At 50.3% G+C, this 23,814-nt stretch overlaps 1 protein-coding gene and 1 non-coding gene across 4 annotated transcripts; both read left to right on the top strand.

The window, feature by feature from the left end:
* The first annotated feature begins 279 nt into the window (after positions 1-279).
* ENTREP3 (endosomal transmembrane epsin interactor 3) lies at positions 280-6,656 on the top strand. Of its 3 annotated transcripts, none has more exons than XM_066261888.1 (12): positions 280-1,102; positions 1,299-1,355; positions 1,552-1,662; positions 1,771-1,890; positions 2,035-2,142; positions 2,889-3,064; positions 3,198-3,297; positions 3,632-3,701; positions 3,963-4,514; positions 5,432-5,500; positions 5,601-5,854; positions 5,947-6,656. In XM_066261888.1, the coding sequence occupies exons 1-12, from the start codon at positions 878-880 to the stop codon at positions 6,118-6,120; spliced, it is 2,016 nt and encodes a 671-aa protein (XP_066117985.1). In that variant the 5' UTR covers positions 280-877; the 3' UTR covers positions 6,121-6,656. The 3 variants fall into 3 exon arrangements, with proteins under 3 accessions (XP_066117985.1, XP_066117986.1, XP_066117987.1); XM_066261889.1 differs by having other exon boundaries at positions 2,892-3,064; XM_066261890.1 differs by lacking the exon at positions 1,299-1,355.
* A 7,570-nt stretch (positions 6,657-14,226) lies between these two features.
* LOC136327869 (U6 spliceosomal RNA) lies at positions 14,227-14,333 on the top strand. The gene has a single exon (XR_010729929.1). It is a non-coding gene; the product is annotated as a U6 spliceosomal RNA (small nuclear RNA).
* Positions 14,334-23,814: the final 9,481 nt, after the last annotated feature.

Here is a 23,814-nt window from a genome sequence, read left to right on the forward strand (position 1 = left end):
CCCATCCCTCCATTAATGACCCAGAAAGAGCCTCTGCCTCTGCTCAGAACCTAGGGGACCACGAGCCTGAGAGGCTGGGTGGTGCGCAAGTGGGCGACCAAAGAGTTGTTAGCTTGGGCCTGGGTCTGGGTAGAGGCAGGAACAGATTCGCCTGCCTACTCGGTTGCCAGCTTCTACCCTCCCCTCTCCTGCAGAATCTTTGGCTCTGACTACAATTCCCGGGCTGCATCGCGCAGCCACGCCCCTCCTCTCGCATCATTCTGTCCCCATCCCCCGCCTCCAAACCCGCCGCAGCCGGAGCTGGGGGTGCAGAGCGTGGTGGGGAGGGGAACCGGGCAGGCAGCTCAGGAGACGGAAACGTCCTGGCCTCTCCCCACCAACCGGCCTCGGATCCCACTGGACACTCCTGGGGCACACCGACCGCCCCTCTAGAGTCACCCACGCCGACCCGTCCCTTCTTCTCTATACTTCTTTCCCATCCTCTCGGTTATTACCTTCCCCACCCTTTCCTGGGTTCCCAATCTCCATCCTCCCCTCACCCCCTTTCCTCATTCCCAGACCGGCCCGGCCCTTCTCAGCGCCCTTCTTCCCTAGGGAAATGCGATGAGCCTTTGCCCCGGCGTCCTCATCGCCATCCTGGGCACTGTGCACGTCCAGTGCCCCTGGTGGGGAGGGAGTATTGTGCGGCCCCTCTGTGACATCCCTCCCTTGCCGCCCCCCAAACAACTGGAGTCCCTGGGCCATGCCCCAGGGGACCCAGCCTAGGGGTGGGCTTTAAAGCTAGTGGGGTGCAGAGGAGGAAGGACGGGGCCTTGGGCGCCTCTGAGATGCTTCCAAGTGCCAGGGGGGGCCGGAGCGAGGCAACCGGGCGGCAGGCATGATGCCCTCGCCTAGTGACTCCAGCCGTTCGCTTACCAGCCGGCCCAGTACCCGAGGCCTTACCCACCTACGCCTCCACCGACCCTGGCTGCAGGCCCTGCTCACGCTGGGGCTGGCCCAGGTGTTCCTGGGCATCCTGGTGGTCACCTTCAGCATGGTGGCCTCCTCCGTCACCACCACTGAGAGCATCAAGAGGTCCTGCCCGTCTTGGGCTGGATTCTCGGTGAGTTGGGTGCAGAGTTGTTGGGTGGGGCGGCTCCTTGGGCCCGACCCCTCCACACCAGCTGCCAGTCCAAATCCTGGCCTCTCCTCCCTCTTTTGATCTCTCCCTCCTTACAGGGCTGGGTGCACCCTTGTGGTGAGGGTCCCACTCAGGTGCCTCCCCTGCCAGGCTGAGCCTGTGCCCACTTTGTCCCCAGCTGGCGTTCTCCGGGGTGGTTGGCATTGTGTCCTGGAAGCGGCCATTCACTTTAGTGGTAGGTGCCAGGGTCTGGTGCCCACTGGGAGGCAGGTGCCTAGCACCTGAGGGGATACCCATTTATGCCCTTAAGAAGGGAGCTGGTTCTCCAGTTCTGTCACCCAGGCACGAATGTGTGTGGAGAGTGGCTCCTTCCTTGGTAGCCCTCCAATCCTGAGGGTCCCAGTCCTGAATCTGAACCCTGTTTTTCCCAGATCTCCTTCTTCTCTTTGCTTTCGGTGCTGTGTGCCATGCTCAGCATGGCTGGCTCTGTTCTCTCCTGTAACAATGCTCAGCTGGCCCGAGACTTACAAGACTGCTCTGTGGTGAGATTTGAGGAAGGCGAGCCAGAGAGAACTGGTTGGGGGAGATGTGAGGGACATCTGGGTCTGTCCTGACTCAGTCTGCCTCACTCTCCCCACTTCCCTGCTCAGGATGGAAAGGTCTGTGTGTGCTGCCCCTCCGTTTCCCTCCTCCGGTCCTGCCCAGAATCAGGGCAGGAACTAAAAGTTGCCCTTAATTCCACCTGTGATGAAGCCCGAAGGGCCCTCAAGGTGAGCACGCACCCCCCCCCCCAACTCTACCATTTCTTCCTGCCCCAGCATGCCTCCCCTCACAGGGTCCTCACAGGCCCAGAACATATGGGATTTAATCCCTTTCCAAGCTCCTCCTACATCTCTCTCTTTTTCCTTTTCCAGAACCTGCTCTTCAGCGTCTGTGGGCTCACAATTTGTGCCACCATAATCTGTGCCCTTTCAGCTATTGTCTGCTGCATCCAAATCTTTTCCTTGGACCTCGTGCACACGGTAAGGGGAGACCTGGGGTCAAAGTATAGCAGGTATAATGCAGTGGGTGGGGCAGGGGTGTATGTGTTGGGACTGGGATTAAGGGGGTGACTACAGCCCTGGCTTCTAAGCACAAGGAGCTGCAGATCACCTATTTGGAATGTCTATTATTGTAGGTATGTGTAGGTGGTCCAAGGTAGGTAAGGAGGGTAATGACTGGGAGTAAGAGAAGTACATGATGCCAGTCTGGAGCCAGGAGAGGGGCATTAGAGAGTGGGACTAGAATTTGGGTGGAGTCAAGGTCCTAAATGGGGGTGGGGATAAAGGGTTGATGTTCTGGTGAGGACAGAAAGCAGCAGGTGGTGATTTGGGATGCAGATTGGGAGGGCGTCACAAAAAGGAGGAATTTTTATTTACTTTTTTTTTTTAATGTTTGTTTTATTGATTTAAGAGAGAGGAACATCAATCTGTTTCTATATGTGCCCTGCCCAGGGATTGAACCGGTAACCTCTGCATATTGAGATGATACTCTAACCAACCAACAGAGCTATCCAGCCAAGGCAAGGGCAGGAGGAGGAATTTTTAGTTGGGCAGGGCCAGAGCTGGAGGTCATGGGTTGGGACAGGATTAGAGGAGGAGCTGGTTCTGGCTAAGGGAGGAGCCAGAACTGAGCTCTTTGGAGGAGGTGGGGCCAGATAAGTGAGGAGTTGGGGAGTCAGAGAGTTGTATTCCCAGAAACCAGGCTTGCTGACCTGCTTGCTCTCCAGCAGCTGGCCCCTGAGCGCTCAGTCTCAGGTCCCCTGGGGCCTCTGGGCTGTACATCCTCACCCCCAGCCCCTCTCCTACACACCATGTTGGACTTGGAGGAATTTGTACCGCCTGTGCCCCCACCTCCCTACTATCCCCCAGAGTACACCTGCAGCTCAGAAACAGATGCACAGAGGTGAGGCATGGTGGAGTCCTGCTGGGGAAACTAAGGAAGGGGAAGGGGGCTTCAGCTGCAGCCTGGATTGGTGGGGAGGATCTTTGTGGAATAGTTCTTCTCCAGGCTTTGACCCTTCCCCTCCTCCCACCAGCATCACCTACAATGGCTCCATGGATAGCCCAGTGCCCTTGTACCCTACAGATTGCCCCCCTTCTTATGAGGCCGTCATGGGGCTACGAGGAGACAGCCAGGTGAGAACTGGGCTTGATGCGGGCCAGGGAGCCAGGGCTAGAGCCTGAAAAGCTGAGTGAGCTGCAATCACTAGATAAAGATTATAATAGTTTTCCTGACCTTATAGCACTAGCATATCCACTGTTGCTTTGATCTTCCCTAAAGCCTGGTGAGCTGGGTAAGGTAGGGACCATTATTTCCATTTTATAGATATAGAAACCGAGGCCCACATAAGTGACTTGTATTAAGTGACGAAGCTGGACTGGAGTCTAGTTCTCCAGAGTTCTGTCCAGCACAGGGGGGTGGCCATATCAGTGTGTAAAGCTAGATCCCTGACCTTTGTGTCTTCTGCAGGCCACCTTGTTTGATCCTCAGCTTCATGATGGTGCCTGCATCTGTGAACGAGTGGCCTCCATTGTGGATGGTGAGCAGAAAGTAGGGAGGGTGGACAAAGGCTGACTGCCTTGGACAGCAGAGCTGGGTGGAGGCAAAGAAAGGGGAGACAAGGCTGAATTGGTGGTGTGTGGACAAATGAGGGCGGTGGCTTCTTGAAATCCTGGACTTAACTGTCTCCTCTGAAATAAAACTGGAGGCAGAGTGGCTCCCCAAAGGCTGGACCTGAGAAAAGAGAAACTGCCTAGGCTGGCTCAGGCTGGTGCTACCTTTCGCCTCCTGTTGCCCACAGTGTCCATGGATAGTGGGTCTCTGGTGCTGTCAGCCATTGGAGACCTTCCCGGGGGCTCCAGCCCATCAGAAGACTCATGTCTGCTGGAGCTGCAAGGCTCTGTCCGCTCAGTGGACTACGTCCTCTTCCGTTCCATTCAGCGCAGCCGTGCAGGCTACTGCCTCAGCCTGGACTGCGGCCTTCGCGGCCCTTTTGAGGACAGCCCACTGCCCCGACGGCCCCCTCGGGCTGCCCGCTCCTATTCCTGCTCTGCCCCAGAGGCCCCACCTCCACCCACACTGGGTGCCCCAACTGCTGCCCGCAGCTGTCACCGGCTAGAGGGCTGGCCCCCCTGGGTGGGACCCTGCTTCCCAGAGCTAAGGCGGAGGGTCCCCAGGGGAGGCAGCAGGCCAGCTGCAGTCCCTCCCACAAGAGCCCCCACCCGCCGCTTCAGTGATAGCTCAGGTTCTCTCGCTTCACCGGGGCACCGGCCTCCTCATCCGGCTCCCCCACCACCGCTGCTGCTGCCACGGTCCCACAGTGACCCAGGCATCACCACCTCCAGTGACACTGGTAAGCAATCCCTACCCCCAAATCCACCCACCAAGGTTCAGGAAAGGGCAGGCACTGGGAGTTAGAGAGCCAGTGATGGCCACTAGGATCTATTCTAGGACATGACTAAGGTCCCTGAAGAGGATGAAAGGGTGTGTTTGCTCCTGCAGTAGTCAATTCTTGAGAGCTCACCTCCTAGAAACACAGTATCAATAGCTTAGTGGCTAAAAGAGGAGGAATTTTTCTTTGTTTTCAGAGAGAGACAGATAGGAAGGAAGAGAGATGAGAAGCATCAACTAGTAGTTGCAGCACTTTAGTTGTTCACTGATTGCTTCTCATATGGCCTTGACTGAGGGGCTCCAGCTGGGCCAGTGACTTTTGGCTCAAGCCAGTGACCATGGGGTCATGTCTATGATCCCATGCTCAAGCCAGCAACCCTGCACTCAAGCCAGAAACTTCGGAGTTTCAAATCTGGGACCTCAATGTCCTAGGTTGATGCTCTATCCAATGCGCCATCACTGGTCAGGCAGGAAGATTTGTTTTTTGAAACCAAATTTCTCAGCTACCATCTTGGACCAGTTACCAAGCTTCCATTTCTCACAAATAAAACAGGTATAACAATAGTACCTCTACCATAGGTACTATAGAGTTACTGAGAAATGAGGTCATGCAAATAAAATGCTTAGCACAAAAATGCTCATTATCACCATTATGTGCCAGTTACTGGGGAGGATTCCCCTGTAAACGATACTGCCTTAGTCCCAGTCTTGGTGAGTTGTATGATCTGTGGGCAGAGGTGATTCCCCCTTGGTTGGGGACAGGGTGTGGGAGCTGTGAAAGCTCTTCTGGGCTTGAATTCTCACAGGAGTATGGTAGGATGGGTGGGTATATCCAGTAAGCACTATCACTCAGTCCCTGTTTCTCTCTCTCCTCCCCAGCTACCTTCAGGGACCTTTATACCAAAGTGCTTGAGGAAGAAGCTGCTTCTGTTTCCTCTGCAGATACAGGTCAGGCATGCGGTTATTGCTCAAGGCTTGGGAGCTGGGGGAGTGCTGGCCCTCTCTGCATCTCCCATTCTACTCATTCTGTCTCCGTCTCTCTTTTCAGGTCTCTGCTCTGAAGCCTGCCTCTTCCGCCTAGCCCACTGCCCTTCCCCCAAGTTGCTACGTGCTCGTTCAGCTGAGAAACGGCGCCCTGCTCCCACCTACCAGAAGGTCCCCTTGCCTTCGGGCCCCACGCCTGCCCAATCTCTGGGAGACCTGAAGGGCAGCTGGCCAGGCCGGGGCTTGGTCTCTCGTTTCCTTCAGATGTCGAGGAAGGTCCCAGACTCCAGTGGGAATGGAGCCCATGGGCATAAGCAGGTAGGCAGTAGGAGAGCCTGGGAGGATACCCAGGAAAGCCTGGAGCTTCAGGTTGGGCCACATTTATGTCCTCTCCTGTGACCCCCCTTCAGGTATCCCGGAGCCCTTGGGGACGGCCAGGACGAGAGAGCCTCCATCTTCGAAGCTGTGGGGATCTGAGCTCTGGCTCCTCCCTGCGGCGCCTTCTGTCTGGCCGCAGGCTGGAGCGTGGTACCCGCCCCCACAGCCTAAGCCTCAATGGGGGCAACCGGGAGACTGGGCTCTGAAAGTGGGCTTCAGATTGCTGGGATCAGCAGCCTTTGCATTTCCTTACACTGGCTGACACAAAAAGAAACGCGCTGTACGCCCCAGAATTATTCCTTTCCCTCCTACCTCTGGGGGCTCCTGCTGCTTGCCTCCGCTCCTCCAGCCTGGGAGAGCTTTTGTCCTGTACTGCATGGGTATTCAGGTTATGGGGGGATATACCCTGCTTACAGCACTGGAGGAAGAAAATAATCAAGTCCTGCCTCACTTCCACCTCCCAGCATGAGAGTAGCTCTCTCTGATTTGTCAGGGGAACTAAAGCCAGGGCAAGGCATGTCCCAGGTGTTTAAACATCAGGGGTTATATGCCTGTGCAATTGGGTGGTGAAGCATGAAAGTCATAAAAATCTGGGTGGCCTCTCACCTCTGACACCTCTAGCTGCATGATCTTGGACAAGTTACTTAACCTCAATTTCCTGACCTGTAAAACATTGTGAGGACAAATGTTTGTAAAGCTCAACACTACGTAAGCCTTCAATAAATTTTATTTTTACCCTCTCTTCTGGATCATTTTTATTCTCATCAGTGAAATTTGTTCTAGCATCTCTCACAGATAATAAAACTCTCAAGACAATTCTTACCTGGCCAGTGGTGACACAGAGAATAGAGCATGACGTGGGTGCTGAGGTCCCAGGTTTGAAACACCTAGGTTGCCAGCTTGAGCACGGACTCATCTGGCTTGAGCACAGGTTCACCAGCTTAAGCATAGTGGCACTGGCTTGAGTGTGGTATCATTGGCATGATCCCAAGGTCACTGGCTAGAGTAAGGGGTCACTGGCTTGGCTGGAGCCCCCCAGTCAAGGCATGTATGAGAAGCAATCAGTGAACAACTAAAGCGCTGCAACTATGAGTTAATGCTTCTCATCTCTCTTCCTGTCTCTCTTTCTCTCGTGTGTGTGCCAAAAAAATAAAATAAAAAAATTCTTTCGGGCTGCCCATTGTATCTCTGCTGCTTTTATTTTTTTAAATTGATTTTAGGTTAAAAAAAAGTAGAGACACATGAGCATTGATCCGTTCCTATATGTTTCTTGACTAGGGATTGAACCAGCAGCCTCTGTGCTTCAAAACTATGCTCTAACCAACCAAACTGGCCAGGGCTCTACTGCTTTTTCTTTTCTGATACTTTTCATGATAGAACATTTTCTCTTTCTTCTCTGAACCTCCTTACCCACTCCACTACCTCTTCCCAGGTACTGCTTTTGTCTTTTTTTTTTTTTAATTTTTCTGAAGTGAAAAGCGGGGAGGCAAAGAGACAGATTCCTGCATGCGCCTCACCAAGGATTCACCAGGCATGCCCACCAGGGGATGATGCTCTGCCCATCTCAGGCATTGCTTTATTGCAACCAGAACTATTAGCGCCTGAGGCGGAGGCCATGGAGCCATCCTAAGTACCTGGGCGAACTTTGCTCCAATGGAGCCTTGGCTGTAGGAGATGAAGAGAGAGATAGAAAGGAGAGGGGGAAAGGTGGAGAAGCAGATGGGCGCTTCTGTGTGCCCTGACTGGGAATTGAACCTGGGATATCCACACGCTGGGCTGATGCTATAACACTGAGCCTTCTTTTCTTTTTTAGTTGATTTTTATTTTTATTTATTTATTTATTTATTTTTTTGCATTTTTCTGAAGCTGGAAACAGGGAGAGACAGACAGACTCCCGCATGCGCCCGACTGGGATCCACCTGGCACGCCCACCAGGGGGCGACGCTCTGCCCACCAGGGGGCGATGCTCTGCCCATCCTGGGCGTCGCCATGTTGCGACCCTCCTGGGCGTCGCCATGTTGCGACCAGAGCCACTCTAGCGCCTGGGGCAGAGGCCACAGAGCCATCCCCAGCGCCCGGGCCATCTTTGCTCCAATGGAGCCTTGGCTGCGGGAGGGGAAGAGAGAGACAGAGAGGAAGGCGCGGCGGAGGGGTGGAGAAGCAAATGGGCGCTTCTCCTATGTGCCCTGGCCGGGAATCGAACCCGGGTCCTCCGCACGCTAGGCCGACGCTCTACCGCTGAGCCAACCGGCCAGGGCCTTAGTTGATTTTTAGAGAGAAAGAAACATTGATTTGTTGTTCTACCCATTAATGCCATCATTGGTTGGTGGGTTTTTTTTTTTTATGGGAGACACAGAAAGACAAAGGGAAAGATAGGGACAAACAGGGAGGGAGATGATAAGCATCAATTTTTTGTTGCAGCACCTTAGTTGTTTATTGATTGCTTTCTCCTCATATGTGCCTTGATGGGGGGGGGGCTCCAGCTGAACCTGTGACCCCATTGCTCAAGCCAGCAACCTTGGGCTTCAAGCAGCAACTTCTGGGCTCAAGCCAGTGTTCATGGGGTCATGTCTATGATCCCATGCTCAAGCCAGCAAACTTGTGCTTAAGCCACTACCTCAGGGTTTCGAATCTGGGTTCTATATGTCCCAGGCCGATGCTCTATCCACTGTGCCACCGCCTGGTCAAGCTGGTGGATTCTTTTTATTTAAATTTTTAAAAAAGATTTTTACTTACCCCAATTGGCTCAGTGGTAGAGCGTTGGCCTGGCAGGTGGCAGTCCCGGGTTCAATTCCTGGTCAGGGCAAAGGAGAAGTGATCTCCACCCCTCCCCCCATCTCTCTCTTCTCCTTTTCCACAGCCGTGGCTCAAAGGATTCTGGCAAAGTTGGGCCCAGGTACTGAGGATGACTCCATGGCCTCACCTGAAGCACTAAAATAGCTCTGTTGCCAAGCAATGGAGCTATGGCCCAGCTGGGCAAAGCATTGTCTGGTAGGGGCTTACCGGGTGGATCCTGGTCAGGGTGCATGCAGGAGTCTGTCTCTGCCTCCCTGCCTCTCACTTAATAAAAAAAAATTAAAAATACTAACTGATTTTAGAAAAAAAGAGAGAGAGAGAGAAAGGGTGTGGGGGGGTAGAAGAGAGGGAAACATCAACTCATAGTAGTTGTTTCTCGCGTGTGCTTTGACCAGGCAAGCCTGGGGTTTTAAACTGGCGACTTCAGCATTCCAGTTTGATCCTTTATCCACTGTGCCACCACATATCAGACCCAGGTACTGCTTTTAATAAAGTCTTCTGCAACCCAAAGATGGCCATTTCTATGCCTGCATCTCAGTCTCTAAGAAGCACTTACCCAGAAAATCAGCATCTTTCCTCTTGACTTTTCCCTTCTTGTCTTTGAAGATATCATGTTCTCCTATTTTTCCTCCTACTTTACCCTCTTGGTATCCTTTGCAGCTTTTACACCTTTATAGGACTGCTTAACACTAGAGGGCCCCAGGGCTCTCCCCTCAATCCTTCTCTACTTTCACTTGTCTGTAGATAGCTCTACAAAGACCCATGGCTTAAATACCATCTAAGTGTTCATGGATAACTCCCTACTTGGTCTCCCCGTGGTCTCAAGCCTCCAACTGACATCTCTGCTTGGTTGTCTTAATGGGCACCTAGCCTCAACACGGCCACAACTGAACTCTTGATTCCCACCTCCAGCACCTGTTCCTCTTCCACTGTTTAATCTCAACAAGTGGCACCACCATTGCCTGACCAGGCGGTGGCGCAGTGGATAGAGCGTCAGACTAGGGTGCGGAAGAGCCAGGTTCAAGACCCCGAGGTCACCAGCTTGAGCGCGGGCTCATCTGGTTTGAGCAAAGCTCACCAGCTTGGACCCAAGGTCCCTGGCTTGAGCAAGGGGTTACTTGGTCTGCTGTAGCCCCACGGTCAAGGCACATATGAGAAAGCAATCAATGAACAACTACGGTGCCACAACAAAAAACTAATGATGCTTTTTATCTCTCTCTGTTTCTATCTGTCTGTCCCTATCTATCCCTCTCTCTGACTCTCTCTCTGTCTCTGTAAAAAAAACAAAACAAAACAAAAAACCAAAAAACAAGTGGCACCACCATTCACCCAGTTGCATATTCCAAAAGCTTGGGACTCAGCCTGATTTCTTTTCCTTCATCCAACACACCCAATTCTATTCTGAATTCATCCATGTTTTAGCTACCTAGTTCAAACCACCATTTTCTACCATCATCTGAATTTATCTATTTCCTCTCTTCCTAACAATCCATTCTCTACTCAGCAAAATAAGAAATCATGTCACATCAAGATGCTGCTCGCCTGACCTGTGGTGGCGCAGTGGATAAAACGTTGACCTGGAAATGCTGAGGTCACCGGTTCGAAACCCTGGGCTTGCCTGGTCAAGGCACATATGGGAGTTGATGCTTCCAGCTCCTCACCCCCTTCTGTCTCTCCTCTGTCTCTTCCTCTCCTCTCTAAAATGAAAAAAAAAAAAAAAAAAAAAAAAGATGCCGCTCAATTCTAATGTCTTCCAATTGTATTTAGAACAGCGGTTCTCAACCTGTGGGTTGCGACCATTGGAAAATACATAATGCATATCAGGTATTTACATTCCGAATCATAACTGTAGCAAAATTACAGTTATGAAGTAACCACCAAAATTATTTTTTGGTTTGGGGTCACCGCAACATGAGGAACTGTATTGTGAAATACAGTCACAGCATTAGAAAGGTTGAGAACCACTGATTAGAATAATCTCCAAACTCTTCAGAGGCTGTGGTCAGGTACAAGTCCCGGTCTGCCTAGAGCAAGAGCCTTTCTTTGCACTTGCTTTGTTCTAAGCATTAAACGCTCTGCCCTATGGCTATTGCCTTTGCCTAGGCCTAATTCCGTGTTAGTTCCATTCTCACCTTCTCCTTGAGCAACCCCCCAGTCATTTTTTTTTTTAATTTTTTTATTTTATTTTATTTATTCATTTTAGAGAGGAGACAGAGAGGGACAGAGAGAGACAGAGAGAGAGGAGCTGGAAGCATCAACTCCCATATGTGCCTTGACCAGGCAAGCCCAGGGTTTCAAACCAGCGACCTCAGCATTTCCAGGTCGATGCTTTATCCACTGTGCTACCACAGGTCAGGCACCCCCCAGTCATTCATTTTATCACACTGTTTTGAGCACTTGTCACAGTATCTAAAATTACCTTGTTTTGGGTTTTTTTTTGTTTTTTTTTTTATACACTTTTACTTTCTATTTTAATTCAGTCACCTTGTTTTGTTTGATACCCATAGAATGTAAGCTCACGACATCAGGGACTTGCTCATTGCACTGGGCCTAACTAACATTTAGGAGGTCATCAACAAACTCAAGTTACTTAAGTGGCAAGTGGAACCTTGAAAGCAACTTCGGGACCCTATGATTTTGGGTATAGCCTCAGTGCTTTATTGGGAAGGAAGGAAGGAGGTGCACTGCCCACAGACGGCGTCAGGCTGCAACGCTTCTTGAATAATTCATCATCATAACCCCGCCTCAGGGAGGGTTGTGGTGCGGCCAGAACAACAAAATAAAGTGGCCAGGGTGGAGATTTGAGTTCCCAACAGGGCAGTTTCTGGGCACTGAATGTTCCCTATCCTGAGGCTCCCAGGGGAGGGAGCTCAAGAACCTTTAGTTCTAAGGGGCCAGATGCATCGCGGGAACTGTCAATCCGCCCTTCCCCATATTATACGGCATGTGGGCGTGGGTACGCCGAAACGCATGTGCGCATTTCACTCCCCGCCCCCTTTCTGAGTAGACCGCCCCCCTCCCCCACAATCAACTTAAGCTCCACCTGGGCTACGGCTGGTTAGCGAGAGCTGTTGGTCCTAGAAAGACCAATAAGGCGTGCGGAAAAGGCCTTCGACCCGCCTCCTGACCATTAACGATCTACATTCCTAAGCGAGGCCCCGCCCCATCGACCCTGAGAGTCTTCTGGCTGCGCGTTAAGGAGTACAACCTTGTTCGTAAGCCGACTCTGCAGAGCGCCGCTCCTCCAGTCCGGCCCACCTTACTGGGCAGGTTGCGGTGGATTGCTGTTTCACTGGATGTAGTACTACTTGCATCTTAATTCTCCCGTCCCGGCGTTTGCACTACACCTTTTCATCGTCATTATTATTTGAGAGACAGTCGTAATTTACTAATGAGGAAGAGAGGATAAAATCTTCAAATTCTCCACTATCCACTTGCTTTTTGAGGGGAGGAGTGGGAATAAGCATGTAACTTATCTATTCAGTCATTTGGCAAACGTTCTCTGGGCACCAGGCTAGTGCTAGGTGCTATGCTATGCATTGGGAAAATTCCCACTGGGGATAGGAGAAGAATGAGGACAGACTTCTCCATACTGTTAGGTTTAGGTTCAGGGCTCCTTTAAATCCAGAGCCCCTTTAAAACTCAAATTCTCCTCATTCATTTTCTCACCTGGGCTTAAAACAGAACTTTCTCATCCCCCACTGTGAGGTTGTAGTTATTTAGGTTGCTATTCTCTCTTAATAGCTTCCTGGCCTTCACTTTGAAATGTAGCAAAAGTTTTATCTTTGCAGAAATTCAGGGAAAGCTTACATTGGGAAGGGACCTGACAAGGGAGTTTAAATTGCAATAGTTGTTTGTAAAAGCCTAGCCACAGGCCCAGAAACGCTGTCTTCTGATAGATCAGCTCCCAGTACAAACCCTTGGGAGGAGGGAGGACTGGGTTGCTTGAAGCCCCAGCTGGCCAGGAACTTTTGAACCAGCCCAGGACTTTTTTAGACAGTCTAGCTGGGAGATAAACAATTTGGAGGAGCTGTGGCGCCACTCCAATCCACATTAAAAAAATTACCTTGTACCTATTTTTTTTTTTTTTTTTTGTATTTTTCTGAAGCTGGAAATGGGGAGGCAGTCAGACAGACTCCCGCGTGTGCCCGACAGGGATCCACCGGGCACGCCCACCAGGGGCGACGCTCTGCCCACCAGGGGCGACGCTCTGCCCACCAGGGGGCGACGCTCTGCCCATCCGGGGCATCTCTCTGTTGCGACCAGAGCCAGTCTAGCGCCTGAGGCAGAGCCCACAGAGCCATCCTCAGCGCCCGGGCCATCTTTGCTCCAATGGAGCCTCGGCTGCGGGAGGGGAAGAGAGAGACAGAGAGGAAGGAGAGGAGGAGGGGTGGAGGAGCAGATGGGCGCTTCTCCTGTGTGCCCTGGCCGAAAATCGAACCCGGGACTCTTGTACGCCAGGCCAACGCTCTACCACTGAGCCAACTGGCCAGGGCCTGAGCAGGGTTTTTATAGATTAGTCAGGGGTCTTGGAAAAAAAGTGACTAACATCGTTGCCTTAATAGGTGCAAGGGGCCCTGGCCGGTTGGCTCAGTGGTAGAGCGTCGGCCTGGTGTGCGGAAACCCCAGGTTCGATTCCCGGCCAGGGCACACAGGAGAAGCGCCCATCTGCTTCTCCAACCCTCCTCCTCTCCTTCCTCTCTGTCTCTCTGTTCCCCTCCCACAGCCGAGGCTCCATTGGAGCAAAGTTGGCCCGGGCTCTGAGGATGGCTCTGTAGCCTCTGCCTCAGGTGCTAGAATGGCTCTGGTCACAACAGAGCGACGCTCCAGATGGGCAGAACATCGCCCCCTGGTGGGCGTGCCGGGTGGATCCTGGTCCAGCGCACGCAGGAGTCTGTCTGACTGCCTCCCTGTTTCCAACTTCAGAAAAATACAAACAAAAACAAACAAACAAAAAAAACAAAAAACCTTGCTCTAACCCTATTTGGCACTGACATGGCTTCATCTATCTTGGCCACCAGCACCCCCGTGTTTATTTTATTTTTTAATTTTTAAAAATCTTTTAGCCTGACCTGTGGTGGCGTAGTGGATCAAGCACTGACCTGGGATCATGAGGTCGCCGGTTTGAAACCCTGGGCTTGCCTGGTCAGGGCACATATGGGAAGAGCTTCCTGCTCTTCCGCCCTTCTCTCTCTCTATCTTTCTCTGTCTCTCTCTAAAATGAATAAATAAAAATAATTTTTAAAAAATCTTTTAAAATTCTTTTTTAGAGTGGAGGGGAGGAGCAGGAAGCATCAACTGCCATATGTACCTTGACCAGGGTTTTGAACCGGCGAGCTCAGTGTTCCAGATCAATGCTTTATGCACTGCACCACCACAGGTCAGGCCCAGGCATTTTAAATAAATTTTCCTTTTGGAACATAAAACAGCCTTGTGGGGTTTTGGTTTTTGGGGTGTTTTTTTTTTTTTTCACAGAGACAGAGAGTGTCAGAGAGAGGGATAGAAAGGGACAGACAGTGCTCGCTTTGGCAGCACATATACTAAAATTGGAATGATACAGAGAAGATTAGCATGGCCCCTGCGCAAGGATGACACACAAATTCGTGAAGTGTTCCATATTAAAAAAAAAAAAAAAGGTCCTGGCCGGTTGGCTTAGCGGTAGAGCGTCGTCCCGGCGTGCGGGGGGACCCGGGTTCGATTCCCGGCCAGGGCACATAGGAGAGGCGCCCATTTGCTTCTCCACCGCCCCCCTCCTTCCTCTCTGTCTCTCTCTTCCCCTCCCGCAGCCAAGGCTCCATTGGAGCAAAGATGGCCCGGGCGCTGGGGATGGCTCCTTGGCCTCTGCCCCAGGCGCTAGAGTGGCTCTGGTCGCCGCAGAGCGACGCCCCGGAGGGGCAGAGCATCACCCCCTGGTGGGCAGAACGTCGCCCCTGGTGGGCGTGCCGGGTGGATTCCAGTCGGGCGCATGCGGGAGTCTGTCTGACTGTCTCTCCCCGTTTCCAGCTTCAGAAAAAAATACAAAAAAAAAAAAAAAAAATTAAAAAAAAAAAAAAAAGGGACAAACAGGAATGGAGAGAGATGAGAAGCATCAATCATCAGTTTTTCATTGCGACACCTTAGTTGTTCATTGACTGCTCTCTCATATGTGCCTTGACTGCGGGCCTTCAGCAGACCGAGTAATCCCTTGCTCGAGCCAGTGACCTTGGGTCCACGCTGGTGAGCTTTTTTTTTTTTTTTTTTTAATTTAATTTAATTTTATTTTACAGAGACAGAGAGAGAGTCAGAGAGAGGGATAGACAGGGACAGAGAGTTGAGAAGCATCAATCATTAGTTTTTCATTGCGTGTTGTGACACCTTAGTTGTTCATTGATTGCCTTCTCATACGTGCCTTGACCGCGGGCTTCAGCAGACCGAGTAACCCCTCGCTCAAGCTGGCGACCTCGGGGTCTCGAACCTGGGTCTTCCACATCCCAGTCCAATGCTCTATCCACTGCGCCACTGCCCGGTCAAGCTGCGCTGGTGAGCTTTTGCTCAAACCAGATGAGCCCGCGCTCAAACTGGCAACCTTGGGGTCTCGAATGTAGGTCTTTCCGCATCCCAGTCCGACGCCCCATCCACTGCACCACCGCCTGGTCAGACCAGCCTTGTATTTTTGGTATGGCTCTCCCCAGTGCCCACCCATAGACCTAGGAAAGGGATTAACCTGTCAGCTATCTCATATGGGATAAGGCAGTCCAGCTGGAGTTCTTGCCAGATGCCAAGAGAAGCTGAAAGGAGGCTTTCCCCCTTCCCTATGGCCACCTTCCATTCGGGTTCAAGGGATTTAGCCTGTCAGCTCTTCTGTATAGGATAAGGCAGTCCAGCTGGAGTCCCTCTGGGTCTGACCCAGCTGGGAGTTTATACTGACCTGCCAGTTGACAAGGGAGATTGACAATAGGCTTTTCGCCTTCTCCCGTAGACCAGCCTCCCCCCCCCCCCCCACTGCCCCCAGTTTCAACCTTTCACATACCCTACTGGGCTCATGCACTGATTGATTAGCAGGCAAATGAGTTAGCAGGCCATACTGAATGCTATAACTGACATTAAGCCACATGTACAGTTAATTGTGATAAGAGCTACAAAGTAGATGTAAGGACTATGAGCTTGTGGCAAAGCGCTGTACATAAAGGAAGAGAATTTTTAGAGAAATAGACATCTAAAATGAGTTTTGAAAGATGAATAGTCATGAACACAACGCTAATTGGAGGTGAAGAGTGATACATACTGAAGGAAGAGCCTTTGCAAAGACTATGAGGTACAATGGATGTAGAATGAGGGGCAAGTCATGGCAGGCTTTAATTGGCAACAGGTCTCAATGTCTTGGCACTTCCTTCCCCACCCTCTGATCTCTACATAGTCAAAATCACCTTAAAAATATAAAGCTGGTGCCTGACCATGCGGTAGCGCAGTGGACAGAGTGTCAGACTGGGACGCGGGTTTGAGACCCTGAGGTCACAAGCTTGGGCACAGGCTCGTCTGGTTTGAACAAAAGCTCTCCAGCTTGAGCCCAAGGTTGCCCGCTTGAGCAAGGGGTTACTCGGTCTACTGAAGGCCTGCAGTCAAGGCACATATGAGAAAGCAATCAATGAACAACTAAGGTGTCGCAATGAAAAACTGATGATTGGCCCTGGCCTGTTGGCTCAGTGGTAGAGCATTGGCCTGGTGTACAGGAGTCCTGGGTTCGATTCCCGACCAGGGTACACAGAAGAAGCACCCATCTGCTTCTCCACCCCTTCCCCTCTCCTTCCTCTCTGTCTCTCTCTTCCCCTCCCGCAGCCAAGGCTCCATTGGAGCAAAGTTGGCCCGGGCACTGAGGATGGCTCCATGGCCTCTGCCTCAGGCGCTAGAATGGCCCTGGTTGCAACAGAGCAACGCCCCAGATGGGCAGAGCATTGCCCCCTGGTGGGCATGCCGGGTGGATCCCGGTCATGCGCATGTGGGAGTCTGTCTGACTGCCTCCCGTTTCCAACTTCAGAAAAATACAAATCCCCCCCAAAAAACAAAAAAACCCTGATGATTGATGCTTCTCATCTCTCTGTGTTCCTGTCTATCTGTCCCTCTCTCTGTCTCTGTAAGAAAAAAAAAAAAAAAAAAAAAAAAAAAATATATATATATATATATATATATATATATATATATAAATAAAATAAAGCTGGGGCCCTGGCAAGTTGGCTCAGTGGCAGAGTCTTGGCGTGGTGTGTGGAAGCCCGGGATTCAATTCCCGGCCAGGGCACACAGGAGAAGTGCCCATCTGCTTCTCCACCTTTCCCCCTCTCCTTTCTCTATCTCTCCCCCTCCCATAGCCAAGGCTCCATTGGAGCAAAGTTGGCCCAGGCGCTGAGGATGACTCCATGGCCTCTGCCTCAGGCACTAGAATGGCTCTGGTTGCAGCGGAGCAACATCCCAGATGGGCAGAGCATCGCCCCCTGGTGGGCATGCCGTGTAGATCTCGGTCGGGCGCATGGAGTCTGTCTGACTGCCTCCCCACTTCTAACTTCAGAAAAATACAGAAAAATATATATATATAAAGTTGGACCAGGCAGTGGCACAGTGGATAGAGCATCAGCCTGGGATGCAGACTCAGGTTCAAAACCCAGAGGTCACTGGCTTGAGCACAGGCATATAGGGCTCAGTGGACACCCTATCCACTGAGCAAGCTGACCAGGGCTGTAAAACTGATCTTGTCGTTTCCCTGCACAAACTCTCCAGTGAATTTCCATCTTAGAACAAAATTCAGACTCTTTACTGTGGCCACCAAAGCCTACAAAATTTCTTCCCAATTTTCTAAACTCACTGTGTGTGTGTGTGTGTGTGAGAGAGAGAGAGAGAGTCAGAGAGAGGGACAGATAGGGATAGACAGGCAGGAATGGAGAAAGGAGAAACATCAATTCTTTGTTGTTGTGGCACCTTTAGTTGTTTATTGATTGCTTTCTCATATGTGCCTTGACTGGAAGGGGGTGCTATAGCAGAGCAAGTGACCCCTTTCTCAGGTCAGAGACCTTGGGCACAAGCCCGTGACCTTGGGCTTCAAGCCAGCGACCATGGGGTCATGTCTATGATCCCACACTCAAGCCAGCAACCCTGTGCTCAAGCTGGTGAGCCTGCACTTAAGTTGGATGAGCCTATGCTCAAGCCATTGACCTCAGTGTTTCGAACCTGGGTCCTCTGTATCCCAGTCTGATGCTCTATCCACTGTGCCACCTCCTGGTCAGGGTAACCTCACTTCTTCTTTTTTCTTTTTTTTTAAATTTTATTTTATTTTATTTATTCATTTTAGAGAGGAGAGAGAGAGGAAGAGGAAGAGACAGAGAGGGAGAGGAGAGAGAGACAGAGGGGAGGAGCTGGAAGCATCAACTCCCATATGTGCCTTGACCAGGCAAGCCCAGGGTTTCGAACCGGCGACCTCAGCATTTCCAGGTCAACGCTTTATCCACTGTGCCACCACAGGTCAGGCCAAACCTCACTTCTTAAAGTTATCTGTCACTGGCTCTCTCCATCACTCCCTAACTCTTTATTTTACTTCATAGTTCTTAGGACCCCGTGAAATTATCTGTTTTTTTTTTTAATTTAATTTATTTATTTTATGACAGAGATAGAGTCAGAGAGAGGGACAGACAGGAAGGGAGAGAGATGAGAAGCATCAATTCTTCATTGTGGCATCTTAGTTGTTCATTGATTGCTTTCTCGTATGTGCCTTGACCGTGGGGCTACAGCAGACTGAATGACCCCTTGCTCGAGCCAGCAACCTTGGGCGCAAGCTGGTGAGCTTTGCTCAAACCAGATGAGCCAGTGCTCAAACTGGCGATCTCAGGGTCTCGAACCTGGATCCTCCACATCCTAGTCCGAGGCTCTATCCACTGCGCCACTGCCCAGTCAGGCAAATTATCTGGTTTTTTGTTTGTTTGTTTGTTTGTTTTGTCTAGGGCATAAGCTTCATATAGCCAGAAAATTTGTCACCTTATTCATAGCTGTATCCCCAGGATCTAAAACAATGCCTGATACTAGATGCCAAATTATTATTTGTTGAATGTGTGAATTGGGGAGGACATAGCAAGAGTGCCTAACCAAGTCAGGGGTGTCAGGAAAATGGTACTGATGGCAGTGATATTAAGGTTGAGCCCTTGTTGATTAAATAGAAGAGTTATTGGCCTGACCTGTGGTGGCGCAGTGGATAAAGCGTTGACCTGGAAATGCTGAGGTCGCCAGTTGGAAACCCTGAGCTTGCCTGGTCAAGGCACATATGGGAGTTGATGCTTCTAGCTCCTCCCCCCTTCTCTCTCTCTGTCTCTCTCTCTCTCCTCTCTAAAAATGAATAAATAAATAAATAAATTTAAAAAAAAGAATAAATAGAAGAGTTATTGCCTGACCAGGTGGTGGCACAGTGGATAAAGCATGACATGGGACACTGAAATCCCAGGTTCAAGAGCCTGAGGCCGCTGGCTTGAGCACAGGCTTACCAGCTTGAGCATGGGATCATAGATATGGTCCCATGGCTGCTGGCTTGAGTCCAAGGTCACTGGCTTAAGTGAGGGGTCACTGGCTCAGCTGGAACCCCCAGTCAAGACACATATGAGAAGCAATCAAGGAACAACTAAAGTGCAGCAACTACAAGTTGATGCTTCTCATCTCTGTCCCTTCCTGTCTGTCTGTCTTTCTTGCATGCATACACGCTAAAAAATAAAAATTAAAGAAATTAAATTAAAATTAAAAAAAGAAAAAGAAGAAGAAGAGGAGGAGGAGGAGGAAGAAGAAGAAGAAGAAGAAGAAGAAGAAGAAGAAGAAGAAGAAGAAGAAGAAGAAGAAGAAGAAGAGTAATTAATTTTTACCAAGAGAAGAAGAAAGTACTTATGGCAGTGGGAGGGAGAACAAAGGAAAGATGAAGTGCAGTCTATCAAAAGAAATGGGAATTGAGCATATGGTGCAAATGGAGAGATAAGAAATGAGGGTGGAACAAAGATTCCAGGCCCTGGCTGGTTGGCTCAAGTGGTAGAGTGTTGGTCCAGGATGTGGATGTCCCAGGTTCAATTCCCCATCAGGGCACACAGGAGAAGCGACCAGTTCCTTCCCAAACCCTCGCTTTCCCCCCTTCTCTCTCTCTCTCTTCTCCTCACATGGCTGTGGCTTGATTGTTTAGAGCACATTGTCCCCAGGCACTGATGATGGCTCCTTGGAGCCTCTGCTTCAGGTGCTAAAAATAGCTTGGTTGCGAGCATGGACCCAGATGGGCAGAGCATAGGTGCCAGATGGGGGTTGCCAGGTGGCTCCTGGGTCAGGGCATATGCAGGAGTCTATCTCTCCTCACTTGGAAAAAGAATAATAAATAAATAAATAAATCTCCCATAAACCCTCTTAAAGGCAGTGTGGTGCCATTGAAAGATTTGAGGAAGAGAATGGTAGCTTCCAAATTTCTATTTTAATTACACCAAGCAGCTCTTCTCAGAGAATAGGTTGGTGGAGAAAAGTGGAGGTTATGAGACTGAGAAAAATGTTTCTGTAGTTCATGAGAGAAATAATGGGAAGAAGGGTACAGAGAGAGGACAGAGTCAAAAATTAGTCCCGATGCCTGACCTGTGGTGGCGCAGTGGATAAAGCGTCGACCTGGAAATGCTGAGGTTGCCGGTTCGAAACCCTGGGCTTGCCTGGTCAAGGCACATATGGGAGTTGATGCTTCCAGCTCCTCCCCCCTTCTCTCTCTCTGTCTCTCTCTCCTCTCTCTCTCTCTCTCCCTCCCCCCTCCTCTCTAAAGATGAATAAATAAAAAAATTAAAAAAAAAAAAAAAGAATTAGTCCCGACCCTGGCTGGTTGGCTCAGCGGTAGAGTGTTGGCCTGGCGTGTGGAAGTCCCGGGTTTGATTCCCAGCCAGGGCACACAGAAGCACCCATTTGCTTCTCCACCCTTCCCCTTCTCCTTCCTCTCTAACTCTCTCTTCCCTTCCCGCAGCCAAGGCTCCATTGGAGCAAAGTTGGCCCGGGCACTGTGGATGGCTTCTTGGCCTCTGCCTCAGGCACTAGAATGGCTCCAGTTGCAATGGGACCCCAATACTCTGCCCAAATAGGCAGAGTATTGCCCCCTAGTGGGCATGCAGGGTGGATCCCGGTCATGCACATATAGGAGTCTGTCTTTCTGCCTCCCCGCTTCTCACTTCAGGAAAAAAAAAAAAAAAAAAAAAGAATGAGTCCCATAGGGATGTAAAGCTAAAATAAAATAAGCAAAAGTTTGGCAAGTGAAAAAAAAAGAAAAGAGCCCCAGTTTCAGGAAGGAAGAGGTTCCATTTATGGGGAAAGAGAACACAGGAGGAAGAACAGGTTTGGCTGAAGGTGATGATAATCTCATGATGGTCCTGCCAAGGTGTTTGTGAGACACCAGAGTAAAGGCCTGGAGGTCAGAGTCATGTCCCAGAATCAATCCCAGGAGGAAGATTGGGATTGGAGGTGGGTATTGTGGCACCAAAACCAACTAGGAGGAATCAAAGCCATGGGGTTATCTGTTTGGAGAGAGCATGATGTATGAGAAGAGAAGGCCTTGAACAAAAAACCCTAAGGAACACCCACAGGCAGAAAGAGGTAAAACCTGCAAAGGAAAAATAGCAGCCAGAAAAGTAGGAGGATATCCAACCAGTAGAGAGAGAAGTCATGGAAACAAAAGAGAACACTTCAAGAAGAGAGAGGTTGCCTGACCAGGCGGTAGTGCAGTGGATAGAGCATTAGACTGGGACGAGGAAGACCCAGGTTTGAAACCCTGAGGTCGCCAGCTTGAGTGCAGGCTCATCCAGTGTGAGCATGGGCTCACCAGCTTGAGCATGGAATTATAGACAGGACTCCATGGTCGCTGGCTTAAGCCCAAGGTCGCTGGCTTGAGCAAGGGTCACTTGGTCTGCTGTAGCCCCCTCTGCCTGGGTCAAGGCATATATGAGAAAGCAATCACTGAACAACTAAGGAGCTGCAACGAAGAATTGATATTTTTCATCTCTCTCCCTTCCTGTCTCTCTGTCCCTATCTGTCCCTCTCTCTAACTCTCTCTCTCTCTCTGTCCAAAAAAAAAAGGGAAGGATCAAGGCAAGAGTTTTGGAGATGAGGAAACTGAAGCTCAAGAAAAGTCAAGCCCTGGCGGGTTGGCTCAGTAGTAGAGCATCGGCCTGGCGTGCTAGGAGTCCCGGGTTCGATTCCTGGCCAGGGCACACAGGAGAAGCGCCCATCTGCTTCTCCACCCCTCCCCCTCTCCTTCCTCTCTGTCTCTCTCTTCCCCTCCCACAGCCAAGGCTCCACTGGAGCAAAGTTTGTCCGGGTGCTGAGGATGGCTCCATGGCCTCTGCCTCAGGCGCTGGAATGGCTCTGATGGTGGCAGAGTGACTCCCCAAGATGGGCAGAACATCGTCCCCTGGTGGGCATGCCGGGTGGATTCCAGTCGGGCGCATGAGGGAGTCTGTCTGACTGCCTTCCCGTTTCCGGCTTCAGGAAAAAAAAAAAAAGAAAGAAAAGTCAATTAACTTCCCAATACCTCAGATCTAGTGAGTAATGAAGCAAAAATTTAAATCCTGTGTAATCACTCCGATGTTCATGCTAAACTACCCACTCATATTGCCTCTCCCTAATGGGACAAGAGATAAATGGTGGCAACAAGTGGAAGCAAGAGAGGAAGTAGAGGTCTTAGACAGATGAGTCAGTTGACTACCTGGAAGGAAGAAATAAAGACTGAATGACGATAACAGTAATATTTCCTGCCATCTATACAGAACTTCATAGATCACAGGGTGTACCTTCACAGACATTATTCTCTTCTGTGAGCCTCATTACAGCCCTACATGGGAGGGTCAGAACAGTAAGGATTGTGCCAGCAGGTTCACAGATGTTTAGTATTCATTTGTTTGTTTGTTTTAAATTTATTGATTGATTTTAGTCAGAGAGGAAGGGAGAAGGAGAGAGACAGAAACATCTATCTGTTTCTGCATGTTCCCTGACAGGATCAAATCCCCAGCTTCTGCATATGAAGACAATGCTCATATGCAGCCAACCGAGCCTTCCGGTCAGGGCAGATGTTCAGTATTTAAATGAATACTTTTGTAGCCTCAACCAAGTCCCCTTCATATGGTCTTTTCTTTCCTTTTTTTTAGTGAGAGAGATAAGGAGAGAGATGCTGTAAAGCCAGTAGTCACGGCTAGGGCCACCATCACAGCAGCCTGTCCCATGCAGGTTCGCATTGGATTCGAACAGTCGGTAAAGAAACAATGGAGCCGGCCTGACCTGTGGTGGCGCAGTGGATAAAGCGTCGACCTGGAAATGCTGAGGTCGCCGGTTCGAAACCCTGGGCTTGCCTGGTCAAGGCACATATGGGAGTTGATGCTTCCAGCTCCTCCCCCCGTCTCTCTCTCTCCTCTTTCTCTTCTCTCTAAAAATGAATAAACTAAAAAAAAAAAAAAAAAAAAAGAAACAATGGAGCCAAAAACTGATAGGCCATTTTCTTTAATTCTAGCTTGCACCCGACAGGCAAGTAAAAAATACACACTGGGGCCTGACCTGTGGTGGCGCAGTGGATAAAGAAAGCGCTGACCTAGAATGCTGAGGTCGCCGGTTCAAAACCCTGGGCTTGCCGGGTCAAGGCACATACAAGAAGCAACTACTACACGCTAATGCTTCCAATTCCTCTCCCCCCTTTCTCGCTCTCTAAAATCAATAAATAAAATCTTAAAAAAAAAAAAAAATACACACTGGGCTCCAAAACCCACTCACATTCAGTGTTCACAAAGCTACTGACTTATCCGAGTTTCCTAGAATCAAAGGTTTCTAGCTCACCAGACTTATTTACCTCTGTTCCCCATCTCCTTCCTTCTCCCTACACAAACTGCACAAACTGGCTTCTCACTCAACACTCCGCCATCTTGGCTGCTTCTCCTGGCCACATGGCCTCTTTCTGCTCTCTGCTCTGCTCCCTCTGCTCTCTCATGCTAATCATCCCAGGAACCAAGAGCGCAAGCTCCCGTTCTGCCCCCATTTTATAGTGTAGATTCAAAACCTTTAATCCAATATACAAAATAGGGAAGTCTCTAATACAAAGTCACTTCTCTGAG

The sequence above is a fragment of the Saccopteryx bilineata genome, chromosome 2 (genome assembly GCF_036850765.1).
Source record: "Saccopteryx bilineata isolate mSacBil1 chromosome 2, mSacBil1_pri_phased_curated, whole genome shotgun sequence".
Classification (NCBI taxonomy): domain Eukaryota; kingdom Metazoa; phylum Chordata; class Mammalia; order Chiroptera; family Emballonuridae; genus Saccopteryx; species Saccopteryx bilineata.

What these genes read in the sequence shown, in the direction of transcription:
- ENTREP3 (XM_066261888.1), top strand. Translation starts at nt 878, where the DNA reads ATGATGCCCTCGCCTAGTGACTCCAGCCGTTCGCTTACCAGCCGGCCC. An exon ending in AAGCCCGAAGGGCCCTCAAG is followed by an intron (nt 1,891 to 2,034) that starts GTGAGCACGCAC and finishes TTCCTTTTCCAG; the next exon opens with AACCTGCTCTTCAGCGTCTG. An exon ending in CCTTGGACCTCGTGCACACG is followed by an intron (nt 2,143 to 2,888) that starts GTAAGGGGAGAC and finishes CTTGCTCTCCAG; the next exon opens with CAGCTGGCCCCTGAGCGCTC.